Source organism: Pagrus pagrus, assembly GCF_965226575.1.
Source record: "Pagrus pagrus genome assembly, chromosome: 1".
In the NCBI taxonomy this organism is placed as follows: Eukaryota; Metazoa; Chordata; class Actinopteri; order Spariformes; family Sparidae; genus Pagrus; species Pagrus pagrus.
In genome coordinates, this window is record NC_140185.1 from 19,376,185 (window position 1) to 19,397,830 (window position 21,646).

The 21,646-nt window shown below is 37.9% G+C and overlaps 1 protein-coding gene across 6 annotated transcripts in view; it reads right to left on the reverse strand.

Moving 5' to 3' along the window:
* The window catches only part of gpc6a (glypican 6a), a 252,858-nt gene that overhangs the window by 80,506 nt on the left and 150,706 nt on the right, over positions 1–21,646 (reverse strand). For all 6 annotated transcript variants that reach the window (XM_084351451.1, XM_084351450.1, XM_084351453.1 and 3 more), the window contains one exon: positions 581–972. In XM_084351451.1, coding sequence (XP_084207577.1) covers positions 581–972 — 392 coding nt within the window. The remainder of the gene's footprint in view (positions 1–580; positions 973–21,646) is intronic.

Consider the following 21,646-nt stretch of genomic DNA (forward strand, 5'->3'; position numbering starts at 1 on the left):
GAAGTGGAGCATACAGTGCGCTGTGTGCTGTGTACTCCACCAGCCGGATGAAAAAAAATGTCTCACACTGGCCTCACACCCAGAGATCAAGTGTATCCAAAAAAGATCTTCATATGGAATCAAAATGCTTGTTCTTGATTTCTGAGCTTTTAATAAATAATTCAGATGCAATCTAATTCTAAAGAAGAATTATGTAAAGTCTGTGGAGAAGATTACAAAGACTTGTATAAAAGTATTAATAGTGCGAGTAAAACAAAAAGATGTACAGGTACGTGGGCAGACTAACTGTAGCCTGTTTACTTTGGATGCAATTGCTACAGCAGAACAAAAGCATCAATATGAATAAATAAAAGTTCTTTTATATCACTTACAACAATCACATCATATGGACTAGACTAATTTATGGCTTAATGAACACAGCCAAGTGTAAAAGAAGAGAAGTATTCCATAAAATCTTACAGGATATCTGCAATTCTTATGACTTTATGAGCAGAATACACTGCTCAACAGCACAGGGTCACTTTACAGCCATGCAACACAAAAACAGTCAAAACAGCTATGAGAAGAAAATTAAATTCACCTTGGCAACCCTGTTGGCGACCTCCCGACCCACCATTAGCCCCTGGACAAACGTCCGTGCAGCGATGAAGGCCCTGGTGACCTGCGCCTTCAGTTTCCTGGGCACGTCTCCAAAGGGCTTTAGCTGATCTGTGTATTTACTGACACACTCCAGGTAGTCATCTGTGAAGTGATACTGGGAGTTGAGCAACTGGAACATGCGCTCCAGCAGCCTGGACCAGAAGTCATTCAGCATCTCCTCCAGGTTGACGTTGCCCCCCGTGTAGTAGCGCTTTAGCTCAGTGAACAGGTCCTGGAACACCTCTGAGTTCTGCATATACAGTTTCCCGTACGTCCGTGTGAACATGCTGTTGAGAGACTTCTCAGAATTGTCCAGCAGCTCCAAGAAAAACTCTAGATGGATGAATGGTTTGGAGGAGAGGAGGGAGGGATGGAAAAGACAAACAGCTGGATCATTATGCAGATATTTACAGTCTCTGATGTCAAAAACCAGACAAAAGGCTTCAAATGCATAAGGTCAAGGTATATAGTCTTGAGGTATAATGTCTTATTTTATGGCTCTTTCTGCATATACAGGAGCAATGTATAGCCGCCAACAATAGGTACCTGATTTGTGAAGAAAGTCAGTCCAAAGCATTAATAATTTAATAGCAGAAATAATGGGCCACAAGGACTATGAATGATTAATGTAAAGGTTCTGATTGCATACTGTAACAAAATATTCATAAGTTTTAGACACAGACACTAGTACACATTATCATCCTGAGCCGCCACCATTATTCCCAGACGCATTAGTTTCTCACTGAAACAATTTATTTGTCCACCGAGGCAGCTGCCCTATGAGCCTATAATTGAATATTGTTTTACAGTATTGAAAGCAGCTTCATTCACATTGAATAATCTGAAGAGTCTGTTTAATGTAAGATACAAAATATAACCGTGAGTCAAGCAGATCTGTTTTGTTTCTATTATTATATTTGCCATTGATTCAGTACATACAACTTACACCATGTAACACTGTCTGAACAGTCCTTAAAGCCAAACCGAAATCTGAATTCTTCCCAATGTTCAGGGACAAATCAACAATGATTTGGTGGGCTTTCTCCCATGGTGACGGTGACTGACATTTGAGAGCTGCCATTAGGAGACCCGCTGTTCATAGCTTACAAACTTTTTAAAATGTTTTCCCCTTTTCAACATGCTTAAATAGTGTTGGTTATGACCAGTTAGTGTTTTAATATTTCCGTCTATTTCCAACTTTTCCCAGTTATTAGGAACCCAAGCATGTGGAAGTTTATAAGACTTCACAGGGACAGGCTTGATTAATAAGGACATCCCATCATTATGCAAACCTGTACATGGCTCTATCAAGCTCAGATAATTTGGAGGAAGGAAGTACAAGGTACAAGGTAATTCATTCATTATTATACAATACAGGGTTGAATAAGGAAATGGAAGTTCATAAACTCCTTCATGCTGAATTACAGAACATATATACAGTTATTTATATACAAATATACTGTTGAGACCCGGCTCAGGAGGCTGTCAAAATACATGACCATGTTTTGTATCCTTTGAATTTGTGTCGGGGTGATTGTAAACAGCAGCAATATGAAGGTGATGATAATATGCTCGGCATCTCCGAATCAAAAGTTCAACATCTGGGAAACAATGTCCATCCACTTTGACTGTGTGTGAGCACCAAGCATCAATGTTAAAAACACAGAGTCCGTCTCTCATCGTCCCTTAATAGTAATATCATCATTAATAAAGCAAGCATGTCTAATGTACATACATTTCAAATAGCATATTATTTAAATGGTTTCTGTCAGAGTTTTTAAGGATGGAACATATTTCTCAAAATCTCTGGTAAAAGAATATGATACCTAATAACTATGTTGACAATGTTAGAAATGTGATACTCTCATTCTCATTTCAGTCCCATCAACAACAACAGATTAATATCACGTGATAACCCATTGTGGGTCCTATCATAACTTTATAATGTAAAACTTTTTCAGCTATTGAGGCAGACCTGTTATTTCAACAACTGCTTAGTCATTGGCACATCCCTGCACCGCTGTGGGTGTCATGCACTATACAAAGAATGGGGTCTAGCAAGCTTTAACAGTCAGTCATGTGTCCCATGTGGTGACGGCAAATAACCAGACTATGAAAACTCAAAGCACTAATTTTCCCGTGACCTCAGCACTCTGTACATCACACCCTGAATGATTACATGGACTAACATATGAAGTAATATAGGGAGCATTCAAATTACAGATTGGACAAAGAAACTCTTCACAGCATCAATTGCCTGTGTGACAGAATTTAAGTGCCTGCCCACACAGATATTAGATCAATCAAATAACAGAACCAACATTGAGGGTTGAAACTACATTTAAATGATTCCTTTTGACCAATAAGTACACCAGTCAAAAGTTGTACGAAATGAGTTATAGCAGATTTCTTTCCACTTTAACTAGGTGCTGTTTTACATTGTAAATGACTTCAAACATAGACATCAAACTGCACAAATGCAACAACACAATTCAAATTTAACATTCACAGCAATTATATTATTGTTTCTTTGTCATCTGCCCAAGTGGCACTCTTCCATGTGAGCACCTGATCTCGTGAGCATTAACTGAGCCAACAAAGAGACAAAAAAAAAGCAGCATTAGCTGGGGAGTATCACTGAAGCCTTGCTAATAGGATCCCATGTTCCTGAGTGCACATGCGTCAATGTGGGGAAGATCATAACGCATCTCTCCATGCACAAATGTCAAATAGTCCTCCTCCCCTTTTTGTAAACAAACACTCTGAAGACATTTCACGTGTCATGCCTGCTAATAAACCAAACGGGAGCTCTTCTCCTGGTTGGGTATTCTGGCTGGCTGACATTTCTTTGCAATGTTGATGAGAGCAGTCACACCCCTGCACGGTGGTCACATCTACTCCTAATAATACATTTCCCTCCTGTGATAGCACGACTATAAACCATAAGGCACGATGAATCATTTCATATGCAGTCTACCTTGTTGTGGTACAGGGCTGTGCTGCATGTCATCAGGGAAAACAAGAATCTAAGAAATGTTTGATGAATACAAAACATGGACATATGAAGTGTAAACAGAAGAATCTCAGCAGGAATTTTAAGTTACAAATGTAATCATTTTAAAAACCTGTATACCAATATAAATAACATCTTATTGTGATCCATTTGGATTTGAAAGAAGTGTTTGAACTACTTAGATAAAGTGCAAATTGCCAGTTAGGTCAGTTACGAGATTAAAAACAACAAATAAAAATAAATCTCGACATTCTTTCATAGTTTATTTATTATGCTGGTTAACAGAAATGAGCTTTTATAAAACTATTTACAACTTAAGACTGAATTACAAACCTTGCTCTGATGGTAATCTTTGAAAAACAACAAGTAAAGACTACCATGCCCTCATACATTACACACTTCAAATCACCCAATGTTATCAAATATATATAACATATACTGTATTTAGTAAAAAGTGTCAACTGTTTAGGGCAATTTTAAATGAACTACTGACTGTGATAAGTGAAATAATACAAACACCCGTTCTGCAGCTGTTTTGAATCATCAAACACTGAACAGTTTGACACGGCTGAGACTAAAATCCTGAAGCCTGCATGATAATCCACTGTTCTGTACAGTGTGCTAAACCTCCAGTGTGAGTGCAGAAGCCCAGCTTACTGTAATGTGTCTGCACATCCTCAGGGTCTACATGCTAATGTAACCAGAGTTTTGGTTGCCCAAGATACAGTTTGTGTCAAACTGCTCTGGGATCCTCAGCTGTTTTTATAACTCTTTTGGTCAATTTTATCTTTATGCTTCTATGAAATGGCACACCATGCCCACCCCTTAAACAGGTAGGAGTGCAGTCCCTAGTCACTCACTCTAGTTTCTTTGCAACTGTCTGACCTGCCATTACACCTACATTTGTTTAAATATTAGGAGCCTGCAGGGCCTTTTCATTCCATTTTTCCAATTAGACCCGAATCAAGGACACGTAAGCCCCTGTGTATTGTGCATGGAATATTGTATCAGTGTTACCATTTAAATAGCTCTCAGGATGGGTGAGAAATATCAAAAAAGCAACACAATATTCATATTATATGCTGTAGTTATATAAACAGACTCAATTTAGAGTCCAGGCTGACATGTTTTCTTCTACACTTGACTCTGAATTAGTCACTTGTCAGTCTTACTGCTCAACCCCTAGTTCTCCTTGGATAAAATAAATCTCAACTGAGTCACTGGCAATGACATGAGGTGTCATTATAAACAGATCATACACTATGCTGCGTTGTAGTGTGAAGTCAAATGTAGTGAAATTAGTGGAAAAGACTGCGAATAGATACTAATAAGATAACTTGACCTGATAAAAGAACCTGTGGGTCTTTGAAAATGTTTCAGTGTCCACAGATTCACATTCAGAGTTTCTATGATTATATGTGGCCGGCTCTGGTCATGTTGTTGGGCTGTGACTATTGATTCTCCAGTCAAGATTACATTAAATAATTGACCTTGGTGGTCCTCTATTATTTAGGCCTTTGTGAACTCTGTTAGACTAAAAAACAGAAACATATTGAGTGTCCACATGATGATAGATTATGATGGATCTTCGCAACAGTGTACTTTTCATCTGAGAATTTCTTCCTTAGTCCCACTAGCAGGAGTGGGGGGCTCTAATGATGGCAATGTTGGTTGGTTGATCCTGTCTTATTTACACCACTGACTGTGTGTCATTCAATGTTTACAAAGTGTGTGTGTGTTTGAATAACAGTCAGAGTTATGATTCGATGGCTATTTTTAATACTTTTTTCACACAAAAACCTTTGTTTTACAAACAAGTCTACATAGATGCTAACATAAGTATAAATCAAGTTTTGTGACTGACCAAAATGTGATGTTATATAATCTGAACTAATGAGCAAATGTACTGAAACAATCACCACCCTTCTCTTGTGTAACCATTGAGTGTTTCTATGATTTTCAGGCCTTTTTACCTGGAAAAACAAACTGTGCTGAGAGTTTCACATAGCAGCTACAGCCTGCCAACTCATGAAGAGTGAATTGCTCTCTGCTGGCCAAAACACATATTTGGCCAGAGAATTATCATTGAGAATTATTGACCTTGGATAACATTCAGCTATCCAGCCTTTGGGGTCTTCATTCTTGGAAACACGTTGCTACATGGGTGTATGCTTCCTGACTAATACATTTAGGAATCCACCATCCAAATCTCTCAAGTAATGAAGGATGTACAAATCAAAATAAGTTGGAAAAGGCTTTGTGGATGTAACAGGAAAATGGGGAAAAAAACAAGCCAAGAAACGTGGGAGAGCTTCAAATTTCAGAGCTAAACTGACAGAAAGACAGGCAGACATACCAAAAGATTTCTCAAAAGTTTCATGTTAGCATTTGCAAGTTTCTGCAAATTTATGATGATAGAATATAATAATATACCTTCTCATTGAGTCCATAAATAAATGTGTTAAAAAACTTCAGACAGATTCTTACAGCCTTCTATCTTTTTTTTATAGAAATGTTATTTATCAAAATTAAAAAATGGAAATAATTTAATGCTACATGCAGAAAAACAGGTGAACAAAGGTTAGGAAAAGAATAGGTCTCCTGTAATGTTTTCTTTCATTACTGTGTTTCCTATTTGTGATTCTCTTGTAAGAAGAAAGTAATGAACTCGTGACTTACACAAGTTTTAATTGAATACAAACAACTTCAGTTAATAAACTGTACAGTATTTCTATTTGGGTTGTTGGGGTACAGAGCAGCCTGAAGGTTCAGGCAAGTAAATGCAAATCAGTTCTTTTTATTGAATTTCTTAGAATCAATCTAATAACCTTTCTTTTTAATTGTAATAATTAATGTTCGTGTATTATTCTAGTAATGTAACAAAGCTTTTTGGTTCACAAAAAGGTTACATAAATGAGCTGTAAGAATATCGCTTATGATCATATTGTTTTTCATTATGCCACTCTTAGGTTTGTTTTCTGTGGGGAGAACAATGAATAAAAGGCCTTATAAAAACTGTGACAAAATGAACCACCAAATTAGTGCCAGTCATAATTGAGGTTGGACTTTGTAATTTTCATATTGCATAAAAAAATATACAACGTCTTCGTACCCTTGAAGTAATTCTGAGTGTGAAGAATCAATTTTCTCTGAGAGCAGTACAAAGTGCTCCTTTGATATCTGGCCTAATTACTGTAAATAATTATTATCATTAATAAAGGTGACCTTTCTCTTGCTCTGATAGTAGCACTTCATCCACAGAAAAAAAGAAAAGAAAAAAAACACTGACCCATTAATTTTACTTCACACTCTTTGAAAACTCGGTCGCTCATTTTTTGCTGGCTCAAACAATGGAATCTATAACTCTGAGTATGGTTAATTACGACTAAATTTCAATTACTGGTCCAGCAGTCTTGAATGACCAGAGGCTGGTTATTGTAAAAAGCTCTCAGCATGGATATTATTACATTTTGCATTACATTTTCTTTCAGCCTGCTAATGTAATGCATTTTTTAAGAAGTGAGAGAGACACAGCACTCTCTGTCTAATGACTGTCTGATGTTCAATGTTAAACTTTACTGCTATGTAGAAAATACACAAGTTACACAAGTTATTACTTTTAAAAAAGGCAGAAAGGTATATAAATGAGAATCTGGTTCATATGTACCTGGAATATTGATCCATGAACTCATGTTAACACATCAAAACCTAAAATCGGCCAAAACATTTAAAGGGCTCTTATCATCTATTTGACTTTATGTTTGATATTGACCAGAAGTGTTTAATCTATGTTCTACAGCCCCTCGGCAGCAGCAGATTCTTCTCAAAGATGTTTTATTTCAAAGTGGGAAAAAGTTTTTTCTTACTCAAGTGAACCACTTGAACTGCAACTTTACAAAGCCGAGCATCTGTCTAAACTGCTCCTCACCACTGAGGGACTGTGGGAAAAAGATGGCTTTAAATTGCAGTAACTGCTGCTGTGGCGATTTTCTCGGCCCAGAAAGGCGAAGGTGGAACAAGCTTGGTGCACAAGAACAATATAACCAAGGGGGAAAAGGGATTGGGAAACATGGATTTTTCGCCATGGTAGTGGAACGGCTTTAGCAGTGAAAATGTCAATTGGTTGGTCTACCATGCACTTTTGTTCAGTCCGAAATATCTCAACAACAGATATTGGACAGACAGCTACAATTTTGTAAAGACATCAATGGTCACAAAAAGATGAATCATACTGACTTTGTTGATCCTGTATCTTTCCTTTTCATGCCACTACGTCAACATCTATTACAGACATTGATGGTCGTCACAAGACAAATTGTTGTTTCCTTTGTTGTTCCTCTGACTTTCCATTCAGCAGTGTCATTAGGGCAAATATTCAAATTGTCCAGTTCTTTGGTTCCTCGCCTAATTTCTGCAAAACGCATGTTATTCCTGTATGTGTCAGCTGTATTTTGTGTATAACGCTAATTAGCAGAGGTTTGCATGCTACCACGCTAAACTAAATGTGAGCATGTCAGCTTGATGACGATTCCATTTAGCTCAAAGCACCAGTGTGCCTAAGAACAGCATCACAGAGCTGCTAGTATGGCAAACATTTCACATATTATGACCTATTATGACTTTTGGTATGTTAATAATGATGTTAAACATTCGCAATTTGGTTAGGTTGAGGCATCAAAACTGCTGGGTTAGGTTTAGACAACAAAACCACTTGGTTAGGTTTAGGAAAAGATCATAATTTGTGTTAAAATACCATTCAGTCATGTCACTTAAAGGTATAGTTGGTAATGTTGGAGAGCTAGCAAGATTTGAAAGTGGCACCTCGTCTAAGCTCCACCCCCTTCTCCCCCTCCCGTCAGTGCTCCGTCCAAAGCCCCGCCCCCACACACTTGAACGCGCATCAGACAGTCCGTCAGCAGGGCAGAGGAGAGCCGTTAGCATTGGGCTAATACAAGCTACAAAAGTAGCTAAGTTGGCTAACGTCACATATTTCATGAAAATAACAAATCCCCCCAAAGCAAAAAAACTAATTACCTGTCCAACAGAAAGACAGCAACCTCTGCATCACTTCTGGAAGTGCTACCTTTGGCTGCATTTCCTCTGCCATTGTCTCTTGCTAACTGTGCTAACTCTTCTTCTTCTACTGTTGTTTTATGACTGTTGGCAAACAACTGTTAGGTGTGCATTACCGCCACCTTCTGACCTGGAGTGTGGATCTCCTACTAACTCCATATGCAGTGTGCTGAATATATCCGGCAACGGTGACACGTGATGAGTGCGCGCAGGGAGGAGGGGGGGACAGAGGGGGGTGCAGGCTGGACGAGACATGAAGGCATCTGATTGGTTCTACCACTCCGGCTTTTCCCGTTCTTCATACTATTACACTAGAGGGAGAATTCAGAATTTAGGCTCAGCATTCAGGTAAATACAGTGTCAAACCTAAAACGTAGGGTAACTGACCTGGCAGCTTTATTTGACATGGAAGGGCTATCTTGAACAGAACAAGTTTGTTCTGCCCACATCACAAATCAAAAGAGCCTTTGTAGTGGTGATACTGTGATACAGTAAGTGGAGAGAAAAAACTGGTCGCCGTAGAGAAGGGGAGACCCGATATAGTTTAAATATGGCGATAACAGTGAACACTTTCAGACAGTCTCTACAGGAAGGCATTCATAGTGTTGCGCTCAGCTGTTCTAAAATAGATTCATCACAAATAAAACGTTCAAAGCCTGGCTCCTTTCTCACCTCCACACGTGGCAAAACAGAGCATGACGAGGGTATGAATGTCAAGTTTTCGGTTTCAGTAAGTTACAGAAATGATTGCTTGGAACCCCCACCTACTACGAGATCAGAAAGATGTGCGTGTGTGGTGGTGTGGTAGTTGTTGGAGTCTCCAAAGCTATTCAATCATTGCTCAGAGGGAACATAGTGGCAGCTTAAATCTTGTTGAATCAGATGACTGACGTTGATATAATTTTATTGGAGACATTTGAATTACTCTTAACTCTCCCTTTATTCAAAACCTCATCAGATTTCAGTGACATGGAATTTACTGGTCACCTTCACGGCTGACCAGTAAATTGTGCTGGACTAGCACCTAACCACATCTGTGACCTTGTCAGCCCCCATGATCCAGATCCTCTTACAAACATGGTTAGTGTTTCATATTGCAAGTTGAAGACAAAGGTGTCACATTTCATCCACTGTTCAATGTGTTATTGTGCTTGTGAACAGAGTAAAGTCATTTTCATACTGGTTGATGTGAAGACAAATACTGAGAGCAATGGTCGAGTAATCAACAAACAAGATGTTTTCTTTAACTCACAGTATTTGCTTTTCGAATTAGTTTTTATGTGTAGGTGGACGGAGCACAACAGTGGCAGTGGTATCTGTGGTATCTGTCATTGAGATAACACAACACAGCACAACATGTCACGTGACATGGTCTATTGAAGTAGTCTACAAAAAGCACTTTCTCTTTGATTGTAAGAGAGAGACACCAACACCTTATTTCTACCTTTGATATTTGAGATTGCTGACAACTATACACACAAACACAACACACAATATGTACAAAGACAAGTATAGCTTGTGGTGTACTTTGGTAATTTTACAACATTCCTCAGATACTCAGATTGTAAGATGTTTACTCCGACCCATTCTTATCTGTACCTGCTTCGTCCTGTCCAAGCCAACATTCCTTTAAGCTCTGTTTCTTTGCATTTGTGATATAATGCACCTCTTAAAGATAAAAGACATACTGTACACAATAAAGAAAGCTAGAGAAGAAGAAATATAAGTAGAAACAATTTATTAAGTGTACGTTTTTTATAATGTTACTGATCAAACAATAGCTTTATAACAGCTCAGGATTAGCTGTAGAAAACGTTAATTAAACGTTTGAATCCACAGTTTGATTTCACTGCAATTCCAATTATATGGCAATATACAACATATTTGAAGCAGGTGTGTTTTTAAGTATGTGCTCTCTTTCATCAGAGACCCCAGTACATGTTAGTAGTATGTGCTCTGTGTATGTTGAGCAAAGAAAGCCGTCATTTCCATCTCATTGTTATTCACAATTTAAAGGCAGCACTTCTCTATATCACAGCAGATACTTCAAATGGTTTGTTTTGTTTAGTCTCTCCAATATTCATTACCTCCACAAGATACAACAGAATAGAGCGTGTGTGTGTGTGCGCATGTGTGTGTGTGTCTCTGACTTCAGCCAATTATGATAATATTGTTTTCTGTCCTGTTTGTTACCCTGAGCAGACTGCGAGAGCAGACTAACAATCTTTAAACGTGTTTTGGTTCTGTCTCTCTCCTCTATTTGTAGATAATTATTTGAGTGACACGGCCAAACCAAACAATGATCAACATTATCGATATTATCTATGAAATGTTCAGGCTCATTTAAGGTTAATTATAGCCCAAAAAAGATAGCCTGTAATCATTTTGCTTGAATTAAATGATTTTCTTGCATACTAATAATGTTCTATGTGTGGTTGTGCAACAGTTTGTATTTTTATCTGATACAGTAATCTGCTGTTTACAAACTAAGCTAATTTATCCAAAATATTTTTTTAATATTTAAAAAATTCTGCCCCCAAGATTGTTTTCCTCATTTGATAGGGTTCAGTATTACCTAAAGAATAAGGATGAAAGAAAATGGCAAATGGGAATGGTTACTGGCACACAATTGCAAAATTTCTTGTTACTGGCGCTCTGAGTTTTTCTCTTCCCATAGGACACATTTTAAGCTTTAGCCAAAGCAAAATGTTTTCTTAATATTTAGACAACCCGTGGTGAATTGCATTGAAGAATATGTGAAAACTCAAATCACTCATTTCTCTGGGGTTACATTCTCTGGTTTCTTTTTGGGATTAAAAACTGTTAAAAAAGTTAAAACAACATCAGTATTGCTAAAGGGAGAAAAGCCTCATGATATAAAATAACTTTTACAGTAAATGGACAGAATTGCTGCAAGACAATTGACAGACAAAAATAAAATGACTATAAATATGTCATGTTTTACTATATTAACTATGAGCTCTTACTTTTAAGGGCACCGACCAAATTATGTAGGGACTGTTCTACAAAATGCCAATTCACCTTAAATCAATTGGTGCCAATTTGCAGTACCCGAGAGCGTATCTCGTAATAAGTGAAAAAGAAAGAGAGGGTCACTATGTCTCCCCTGCAAGTCTCAGCAGGGTCAGAGTTAACATCTGTGAAGAGCCAAATAATGGTAGAATTTTTGTTTGGTGAGAATATGGTCCGCCGCACAGGCCAGAACATGTTTGAGAGGTATCGCAGGTCCTTCCTTCCTGCTGCTGTCAGACTCTACAATCAGCACTGCTCCCAGTAGACCTCACTGTGCAATAAAAATTAATTAATAACAATACACTGTCTGCATTGTTTATAATCACACTGTTTATATTTGTACATATTATGTATATACAATTATATTTCTACTTCTGCTCTAGCTCTTCTTCTTACCTTTTAATTACATTGTTAATTTTTTTTACTATTATAATTGTTTATTGTTATATTGAACTGTCCTTTGGCTGCTGTGACGCACAAATTTCCCCGTTTTCGGGAATAATAAAATCATTTCTGATTCTGATGTTTGTGACAAAATAGGCATGTAATAAAAAAAACTATACTGAGTGTCTTTACCACATTTTCATATGTGGGCAGGAGCTTCTGTCCTCTGCTGTCTGTCTTGGAGTTTGACACACACACACAGACACACACGCAGGGATGGGAACTTCATGGTGCATTCAAGTGTACCTCATAAACTTAGGAATCTATACTAGAATTGCTATGAGGGTAGTTTAAAACTGAAACATTTCTACTTTTTCTTATTTTCATTTGAAACACATAGCCCTGTATCTGTCATTACATTTTTGTTCTGTCATTTTTAATAATCAGATGCCAAAAATCATTACAATATTTCATTAATTTCTAGAAAGGCAGATACAAAAAAAAAATCTATTTAAAAAAACATCTAGTCAAATTGCAGTCAGCAAACTCTGCCATATCATTGTACAACAGGTCAACGATAATTTCAAGTGATCCCATGACTGATGGGTCATTAAATGCAGAGAGAGTAAAGTACTAAACAGGTTTTGCAATATAACCATGTATAATATCCAAATCACAGAAGCATGTAATTTCTTGTAAAAGGTAAAATGTTTGACAAAACAGCATTATGATGCAGTATTGTAGTGCTGCAGAGATGCCTTGCTCACAAGGTGTAAGACAATATGTTTGATTGGTAAAAACCCAATGTTACAAATGTCACATCATCATGATTTCAATAGTTTTTAATTAATGCAGAAATGATAATTCCCACTTACGAAGGGTACGCAACCCTAACATATATACTTTATTTCTATCTGCACAGCATTGCTTTCTGAGACATACCTACATAAAGTATCCCAATCTCAACTTCATGCACTAAAATCTAAACCAGAAGATACAGTGGTGATCAGCAGATGGTCTCATTCATGAAATCCTTATCATTGTCTGCATGAGAACATCCTCACTAAACACTCAATTCATTAAACATTCAGAAACATCTGTTTTCAATCACCTCCGTGTTGATGTTGATGAATCCCAATCATTCATTAATGAAGAGCATGATAACAGGACCTTAATTATCACAAATTAACATATTTTAATGACACCGGATGAGAAATGTCATATCAGTCAGTGGAGAACACCCACATTTATAATCAAGAGGACCATTGAGATGAAAGAGCTTCAGCAAAGCAGAATATAGGCTGTAACGGGCGCCTAAAATCCTACTATCTAGCAGCAGCAGAAGCAGTACTGCTTCACAAAAGAACAACCTCTGACAGGAGATCACAGAGGTGGTGCAGTCTCATTATATCCTTTCAGAGATCCAAGCAAAAAGTTACCTTGACTTGACAATAAAGTGCAAAACAGCAATGCAGAGGAAAGTTAAAGGCCACAGGAGAAGAAACCAGGGTGTTCTCCTAAACTGATAACCGGGTATGTTTCAGTCTCATCTGTTGTTTAATGGGGGGAACGGTGACATCATACCCAACACTGAAAGATTTCCCTAGCCGATGGACTCAAGAGTACAAGCTGGGTCAGACCGTGGGCTGAGAGGAAGGAAAGTAACTCTCACCGTAATTTTACTTCTCTCTTAGTCCAGATCTTTTGGGACTTTCCTTTTGTAAAATTTAAAACATTATCACAGAATCAAAGAAAAACCAGAATGGCACCTACACTAAAAATCCACTTTTCATTTATTTTTTCCCCTGTGCAATGTTCAGTTTCAACAATAAAAGCCTTACATGATCTTTTTATCAGTGAGACCTTTTGAATGGTGAATACTGAATTTGTGTGAGTTTGTTAAGAACATGGTATGTTGAAGCACCTAGCACAAAATGATTTGCATATTATTTCCTTGTCACTGAGCTAACTGTCACCTGTAAAGTCGGCACATTAGTGACTTCTGGCTGTTTGAACTAGCAAGAGAAAGCATGGGTGTGGGAGCACATACCTCCAAAAATAGTTGTGATACTACATCAAAGTAAAAAGACATTTTATTACACTTTAATGACTGGCAGTATCTACCATGACACAACTGAGATTTGTCAATTGTCAGATATTTTTCTAAATCATTTAAATTAACCTAGCTGCATAAGACCATTGAGGTAAACTTTGCAAACCAATGAGTACAAATGCTTTAACGCAACATTGATTGTGCATCAATGTGATTAAGCTCCACTGTTTTAAAAGGTATTACTGGATTTAACATAAACAGACATTCCCATCCGGTAACAGTTTCTAAATTGAATCTCTTAATCACACTGGCTAGCTTGTCTTTTCAGTATCATAATTTTACTTTGGGTTACTACTAGAATAGGTTTACATGCTTTAATGCTCAAAAACACACCAGTTTCTGCATACAGTCCAGTCCTGCAGCACTTTATTCCTCCTCTGTCTGAGACGCTCTGTTTTAGCTCCTGTCTCTTTAAAGCCCCCTTCCCAAATACCCAGTGTCCTCTGATTGATAAGCTCGCACACGCCTGAGCAAGTACTGCTCACTGTGTCTCTGGTCGGCTCTGTCGTGTTTTCAGTTTCACGTCAGCTTCACTTCTACCGTGAATATAGGCATAAATTATGCAAATGTGTGACATGGTGACATGGTGATGTCAAGAAGTCACAGGATTAAAGGTGGGACTACTGACGGGGCTTTTCAGGAGCGCTGTTTTCTGTGGGAAAGAGGACCTTTTATGTACACAATAACCTACTGTATATAACACACTGAAGGAAAGTAAAAAAAAAGAAAAAAAGAAAATAGGTCTCTTTTAAACTAATGAAGTACTTTTATTTAAATATATTTAGATTATTCATGGTACTGTTCTCTACTTGGGAACCAGTGTGTCTGCTTTGCTCTGATTGTAATAATGATATTTTATCATGTTTGTTTTTAAAGCATGTTTTAATTCACCACATCTATCTGTTACTGCTCAATCTTTTACTACATCAACATGCATATCACTGCCAAACTCCGCCTGAGGCTACAGATGCAAATTTGCATTAAGCTTAAACTGTTGCAATGGATATATTGTGCAATTAAATTCTGTATTTAATGTTGTGATATATTACACAGTCACAAAAGAAATGCATCACCTATTTCTATTATCTACTGTTTAATCGCTCACATTGTGAACTCCAGTGCAATATAGCTGTTAACACTGCATATATATCAGGCCGCCGTACAATATCCTACCGGGTTTTCTATGAGCATTTGTTTTATCAGCATCAATACGATATCCAAAGATGCTTTATTCTCTTTAATCCCAAAGCAGCAAGAAAATTCATGAGATGCTTTGCATTTGTCAAAGGAAATTATTCTGGCAGGGCATGACCAGATTTAAAGCTAAGGACACTGAAAACAGCTTTTTACTGTATTCATGCAGCACCTTTATTGGCATTTCAAAACTGTTGAAGTGAATGGATAAAAAGATAGCCATCTTTGACATTTGAAGGCTGTCCAAATTCTATTTCCCAGTGCCTAAATACTTTTTTCTCGTGATGCACAGTGAGTTTTAAATTAATTGTTTGCATGAAAAATAGACATATTGATTAAATGGTAGGTCGGTTCGAGCATGATTGTTCATCAATCAAAATCAAACTCACTTTAAACTATGACTGAGAGTAAACAGATGAGTGCATACATGAATAATAAAAGTGTTGATCCCCCATGCAATATCACTCTACTTTGATGACAATGCATTTTCAACTGTTGACATTGTGTGCAATGATACTGTATAGAGCGGGCAACCAGGTGGTGAAAATCCATTCTCCCTACATACATGATGCATATCATACTGGAGCTGACAGCATCAATAGAAGGGGCTCGTAATTAAAGCCCTCTGTTGAAGGATATAGAGGAAGGGGAGGCAAGTTTCTCACAGCCCATCAATCACACGGTGGCAGCTCATTTAAAACATCTTTAAAATTAAAGTTGCACCCGCCACTGCCTTTTACAAAGAGCAATTGTTTTCTGACAGCTAAGTGAATCTCTGCTGAAATCTCCGGGAGAAAGGTTCAGTGTAGAAGACTTTTATGCAGAGAGCTGACAGACTGAATTGAGAAGGAGCCCATTCTCTGTTCAAGAAAGAAATAGCGTTGGCTGTACTTTATGCTCTCTGATCGCAGCAGAGAGAGACAATGGTGATGGTGGCCTGTGTTGGGGGGGTCATCACATATTTGCTTTGGATAATGGGCTTTTAGACATAGTGGCACTTGGCCAGTTAAACAAAACAGAGAATTTTTGCAATTCAGCATCTGCTGTATTAAAAGATGCTTGACGGAGTCCAAACATACCATCTGGCTCGGAAAATAAAGGACGAGTGGATATCTACGCTAGTTTCTTCTGGAGATTTGTAAATTAGTTGAAAGACAATGTGTATCCAGTAAATCGTAATGAAGGAATGTTAAAAAAAATATTAAAAGACTAGTATTAGTTGAAGTAAGCAAAGGCAACATCCTAGGTTATTGTGGCTCAGTGTATCCAACTGGTGCACATTATTGCCATCACAAAGCATGATAATAAAGAATAAGAAATTAGATTACATCATTTAAATGATCTGGCCTAGTTCCAGTTCTTTAAACATTAAACTGTTTCATCTATTCACAAGAACATTCACACTCAGGTGTACAGTAATCACTGTAGCTTGGTTCACGGTGTCATCCCCCTCACATGAAGAACTGCTGTCATTAAAGCCTGATGCAGCGAAGCCTGAATTTATATTCCACAACCGTAACATAGCAGAGGAAGAAATAATGTATGTTTCAGTGACAGCACAAGTCACTGAAATGCATTGATGCAGGAGACTTTTAGCTTTATCTTATCTGTATGTTGTTGGTAGAGATGCAGAGAGGCTACATGATATAAATACTGATAGTGATGCAGGTACTTTAGGTTAAACATGCCCTCTGATGGCAGGGAGAGATTGGTAGGACAGAACTGATCTGCAATTACATTCTGTTCTTGACTTAGTGAATGATACATATGGTGGTTTACAAAATTTGGGGTTAAATATACAACAATACAAGACCAATTTTCTATTGTGGATGAAAAATAGATGTGATTTTCCTGTTAAACGTCTGAGGGTTAATGACTATGATTATTGCGATGAATAACAGTCATTCAGCAGAGTAATCACCTAGCTTGATCTCCCACACTGTAAATATGGATTCAGTCACGATACTGGAGGTGACTACAGGTGTTGGTCTAATACCGATGGTATGGGTTGATTTTAAGAATTGTGATTTTGCTCATTGATTTCAGTTCTTTGTCAATCCTATATCCTATTATTGCCATGTTATTGGAGTAAAAAACAACAAATGAAATATGCTGAGCACCAGTACCACTTTTATTTTCACGGGAAGTTGGACCATCTCCATCCCTTAGCGTGGCAAAACAGGAATTTTAAGCCAAACCATGATGTTTTACTAACCCTAGCCAAGTTTTTTTGTGCCTTAACCTTACCAGAGCATAAGCACAGTGTTGTGAGAAGAGATAAATATATAATTCAACCTAAGCAAACATAAAGTAGCAACTTAAAGAAACATTAAGTTTCAGTTTATCTGTGGTTTTGCAGAAACATACTTAGCTAAAATATATTCTGGTGATTGGGTTGTCCTCCAGTGATGAGCAATGATGAACTATGGGCTGTGCATGTTTGTTTTACAATCAGTCGTATTAATTAGTGGTTTCACAGAATAATTAACTAGTTGACATTGTGGGGTGCCCATTAGCTCAGTTGGTAGTGCAGGCATCCCATGTACAGAGGCTTTGTCCTCGCTGCAGTGGCTCAGAGTTCGAGTCCGACCTGAGGCCCTTTGCCCCCCCTCTCCCTCATCCTGTTTCCTGTAATCTCTGAAGGTGTCCTATCAATAAAGTCATATAAAGGCCAACAAAAAAAAAATAGTTGACACTGTGCATTGTTGTAGACAGAATTTTCATCTTAGATTTTTAGTAGAGATGCCGAATAAGTGGCATCATAATAAGCTATTCTGAGATTGCCTTCTAACAGGAAGTTGGACACACCTTAGTTGTTGTTGTTGAACGTTTATTTGTGTGAACATTATTTATTTTTTTCAGTATGGGAGGTTAAATAAACAGAATTGAAGGCATTTAGAGAAGAAAAGAGTACCGCTTTGCCTGCAAGAAAGCCGTTGCAATGTGACTGCAGTCCAACAGCATTTCCAGCTCAGACAGGCTTGCTGGGGCTTAAATCCAATCAGATCATGGCTCATTTGTGGATTGAGGACTCTGCAATTTCACCTACTCCTAGGTAGTCCTGCCTAGATTGTATTTGAGACACTTTTGAGAAGATGTATCATTGTTTTTGGGTGACAAAAAATAAAACACCTGTGATCTGCTAATGACTTCTTTATGGGATTAGTCGGTGACTACTAAAATGTCGAGAATGCCCTAGTATTAGCAGAATCTGGGCTCTGTATACAAAGACGGGTAAAACCACTGCATTCTTATACCATGTTGTAAAAATTGCTTTGACTTTGGTTGACTACCTTCTTCCTTAACATTAAATAATTTTTTCCCCCACTTATAAAATGTTGCTATTTGCAGGACTGTTCCAAACAACACATTATAACACACGTTGTACTTCAGTAAAATAAAGTTACTTGTACTGTACTCGAGTATACAGCTATAATTACTACTCACTTTTCATGATAAGATATTAAAAACCCATGATGACCATAAAACATATAATGCATTATTATGCAGTACATTGAACCACACGGTATGTATATGTATGCAGCTGGATACACCATTTAAATGCAGATTACATGTTTCTGCATCAGTAACAATAATCCAAATATAACATATAATAACGTAACACTGACAGAGCATTCTGACTGCAGAGTACATTTTTCAGATATTACTTTACATTTACTTTCACATCACTAACAATTTGAATGCAGGACTTTTACTGGTAAGGAGTACTTTTACAGTTTTATACTGACATTTTTTATTTGGGTAAAAGATCTAAATACATCTTCCACCACCAGCCAAAATTAATTTGCAGGAGCTGATGAGTGGAATCGAAAAGGCACGTTGTTCTGATAAATGTGGAACTTGTTCCAATTCAGAGCTGGTTCTCTGTACCCAAACCTATCATGTGATTTTGGCGCCAGCATAAGAAGCAGCAGGCAGCACGATAAAAGAACAAATAAATCAGAGAGAGAACACTGATTTGTGATAGCCTCCGGTGAGGATAAGACAGGGCAATGATAGTTTAAGACTTGCTGAATGATGGCGTGAAGCAGGTGGGAGGTGCCTTTTAAATAAAGGACGGCGGTAAATTATATGAGAGGACTGGAGCTAAAAGGCATGGCAAAGGCATGGTAATGAAATAAGGAGAGGAGGAAGACTGAGGTAGCCTTTCTGTTTGATCTTTCATTGAACTCCAATTAATGTGGACCTTCTCCTCTTCTACTTATTACATGACCAAAGAAATATTGATCAATATCTGTGAGAGAGGCAAGATGACTTATTAACCCTTACATAGCTCATTAGCATGACGATACATGTTACCCTACGTTTTTAAAAATGAACAATGAATCTTTCCTCGATCTGTGACAAAACCAACAAGTCTCAGCTATTCTAGCATGCACATGCTTAAAAAGAGCGAGGTAATCCACTCCCACATTCATCACTCCTGCCACCCTTCGGCGGCCTGTGTGACAGGGTGGAAGCAGAAGATTGCATGCTACATGGGTCTTTCATTGTGAACCACAGGAGGTTTGCAGTCTGTGGACCCCTGAGCATGATGGTCAGCTGACAGTCTGTCATCTCTTCAATTCAGGAAGTCAATAAAACATGTTAATAAAAGTTGGAACGCTGTGTAAAACATAAATAAAAACAGAACACAATCATTTGCAAACAAACTGTTTTTTTTACGTGTTTTCGAGCCCATGTAGTCATAGCCTTTCTACAATCATGTTTCAGAAACTGGTGAACCTTGCTCCATCCTTACTTGTGAAGATCTTAGACTTTGAGCCTGTCCCAGAGGTCCCCAGAACATTTTTTGAAGCTAGAAAGGTGGCAGGGTACACCAAATATAAACAAAGTAAAACTGTATGTACTGCGTTTTGATGATAAATGGCAGTAACAACCCCCGGCAATAATATAGGTCCACATATCTTATAACTGCAAGTGCACAGTTACAATTAAAGGCGACTCAGACTCATCTGTACATGGCAACTGTAGAGAGAATTCAGTTAAGAGAGACAATGTGTGTAAATCAAACTTAAACTGTGAAAGTGTTGGGGGACAACATAGATTATATACAGTAAATAACATAAACAGAGGTCATGTTTTATGCCAAACTCAACTGTTTACAAAAGCTCATACCCTCATCACTACTGACTTGCCACTGTAGCTGTTACTAACTTCAAGTCCATTAATGTTCTCCCATTCAACACAGTCCACGCTAATTAGTTTATGCCTGGCAGTCATCCCGAGCCTGCGGCCTCCTTGGCTATACCTCACCTTCATTTCCCCTCCGATACTAGACACAACAGTCACTGAGAAAGTAGAGGATTTCACCCCTCCATTCTTGAGCCTCGGGCTGATGGGCCCTATTCACAACAAATAAGAGGATCAAACTGCTGTGGGTGTGGGTGCACTGCAGTGACTCAGTGCATCATGAGGGAAAAAGGACGGTGTCTATAAGCCTGTTTTCTCCCACGTTTGGGTGAAATTTCTTGAAGCAGTTCAATGTGGTCAGACAATTTAGAGAACTGTTAAAAATAGCAACCTGTTCTTTTTCACCTCTTCTTGTATCTGAATTATTCTGATGTGTTTGATTGTTTCAGTGACAGACGTGAGATTACATGAGGGTGCTTTATTGTGCTAATGGAAGATGGAGCAGTTATGTAGCAATTTAGAGGGACGGGAGCTTATCAGCCAATAAACATCTCATACTAATTTCAGCATCAAACTGGCCTCGAGTGTTTATGCTCTGACTGACATTGATTCTCAGAGTTCAACAAAAGCTTTGGGATACAATAATGGTGGAGTTTTTAAATTGCTTTGACAGTTACCTCCGATAACAGTGTGAATTGTCACATCCTTCAAATCTTATCTTAATCTTTGAAGTGTAATGCAATTAGCCGTCACTGATTAATCTCCTCACATTACTAATTTTCATCGTGGCGGAAAGTGCTGCTTGTTTTGCAACTTTGAGCCAAAACACGTGCATGACTGAGATGATTTTATACTCCAATTTCACAGGAATTGCTGAGGCAGAATTTACTTTATGGTTCCTTCTGTTATTTTCTTTTTCATTTTGGCAGGAAAGAGACTAAACAAAAAAATCCATTTAATTCTCATGTGCACAAACACGGTCTGCTCTGGGCAAGCTGGAGTGACCCAGCAATTCAACTGACTTTATTAGCCTGAAAAATGAA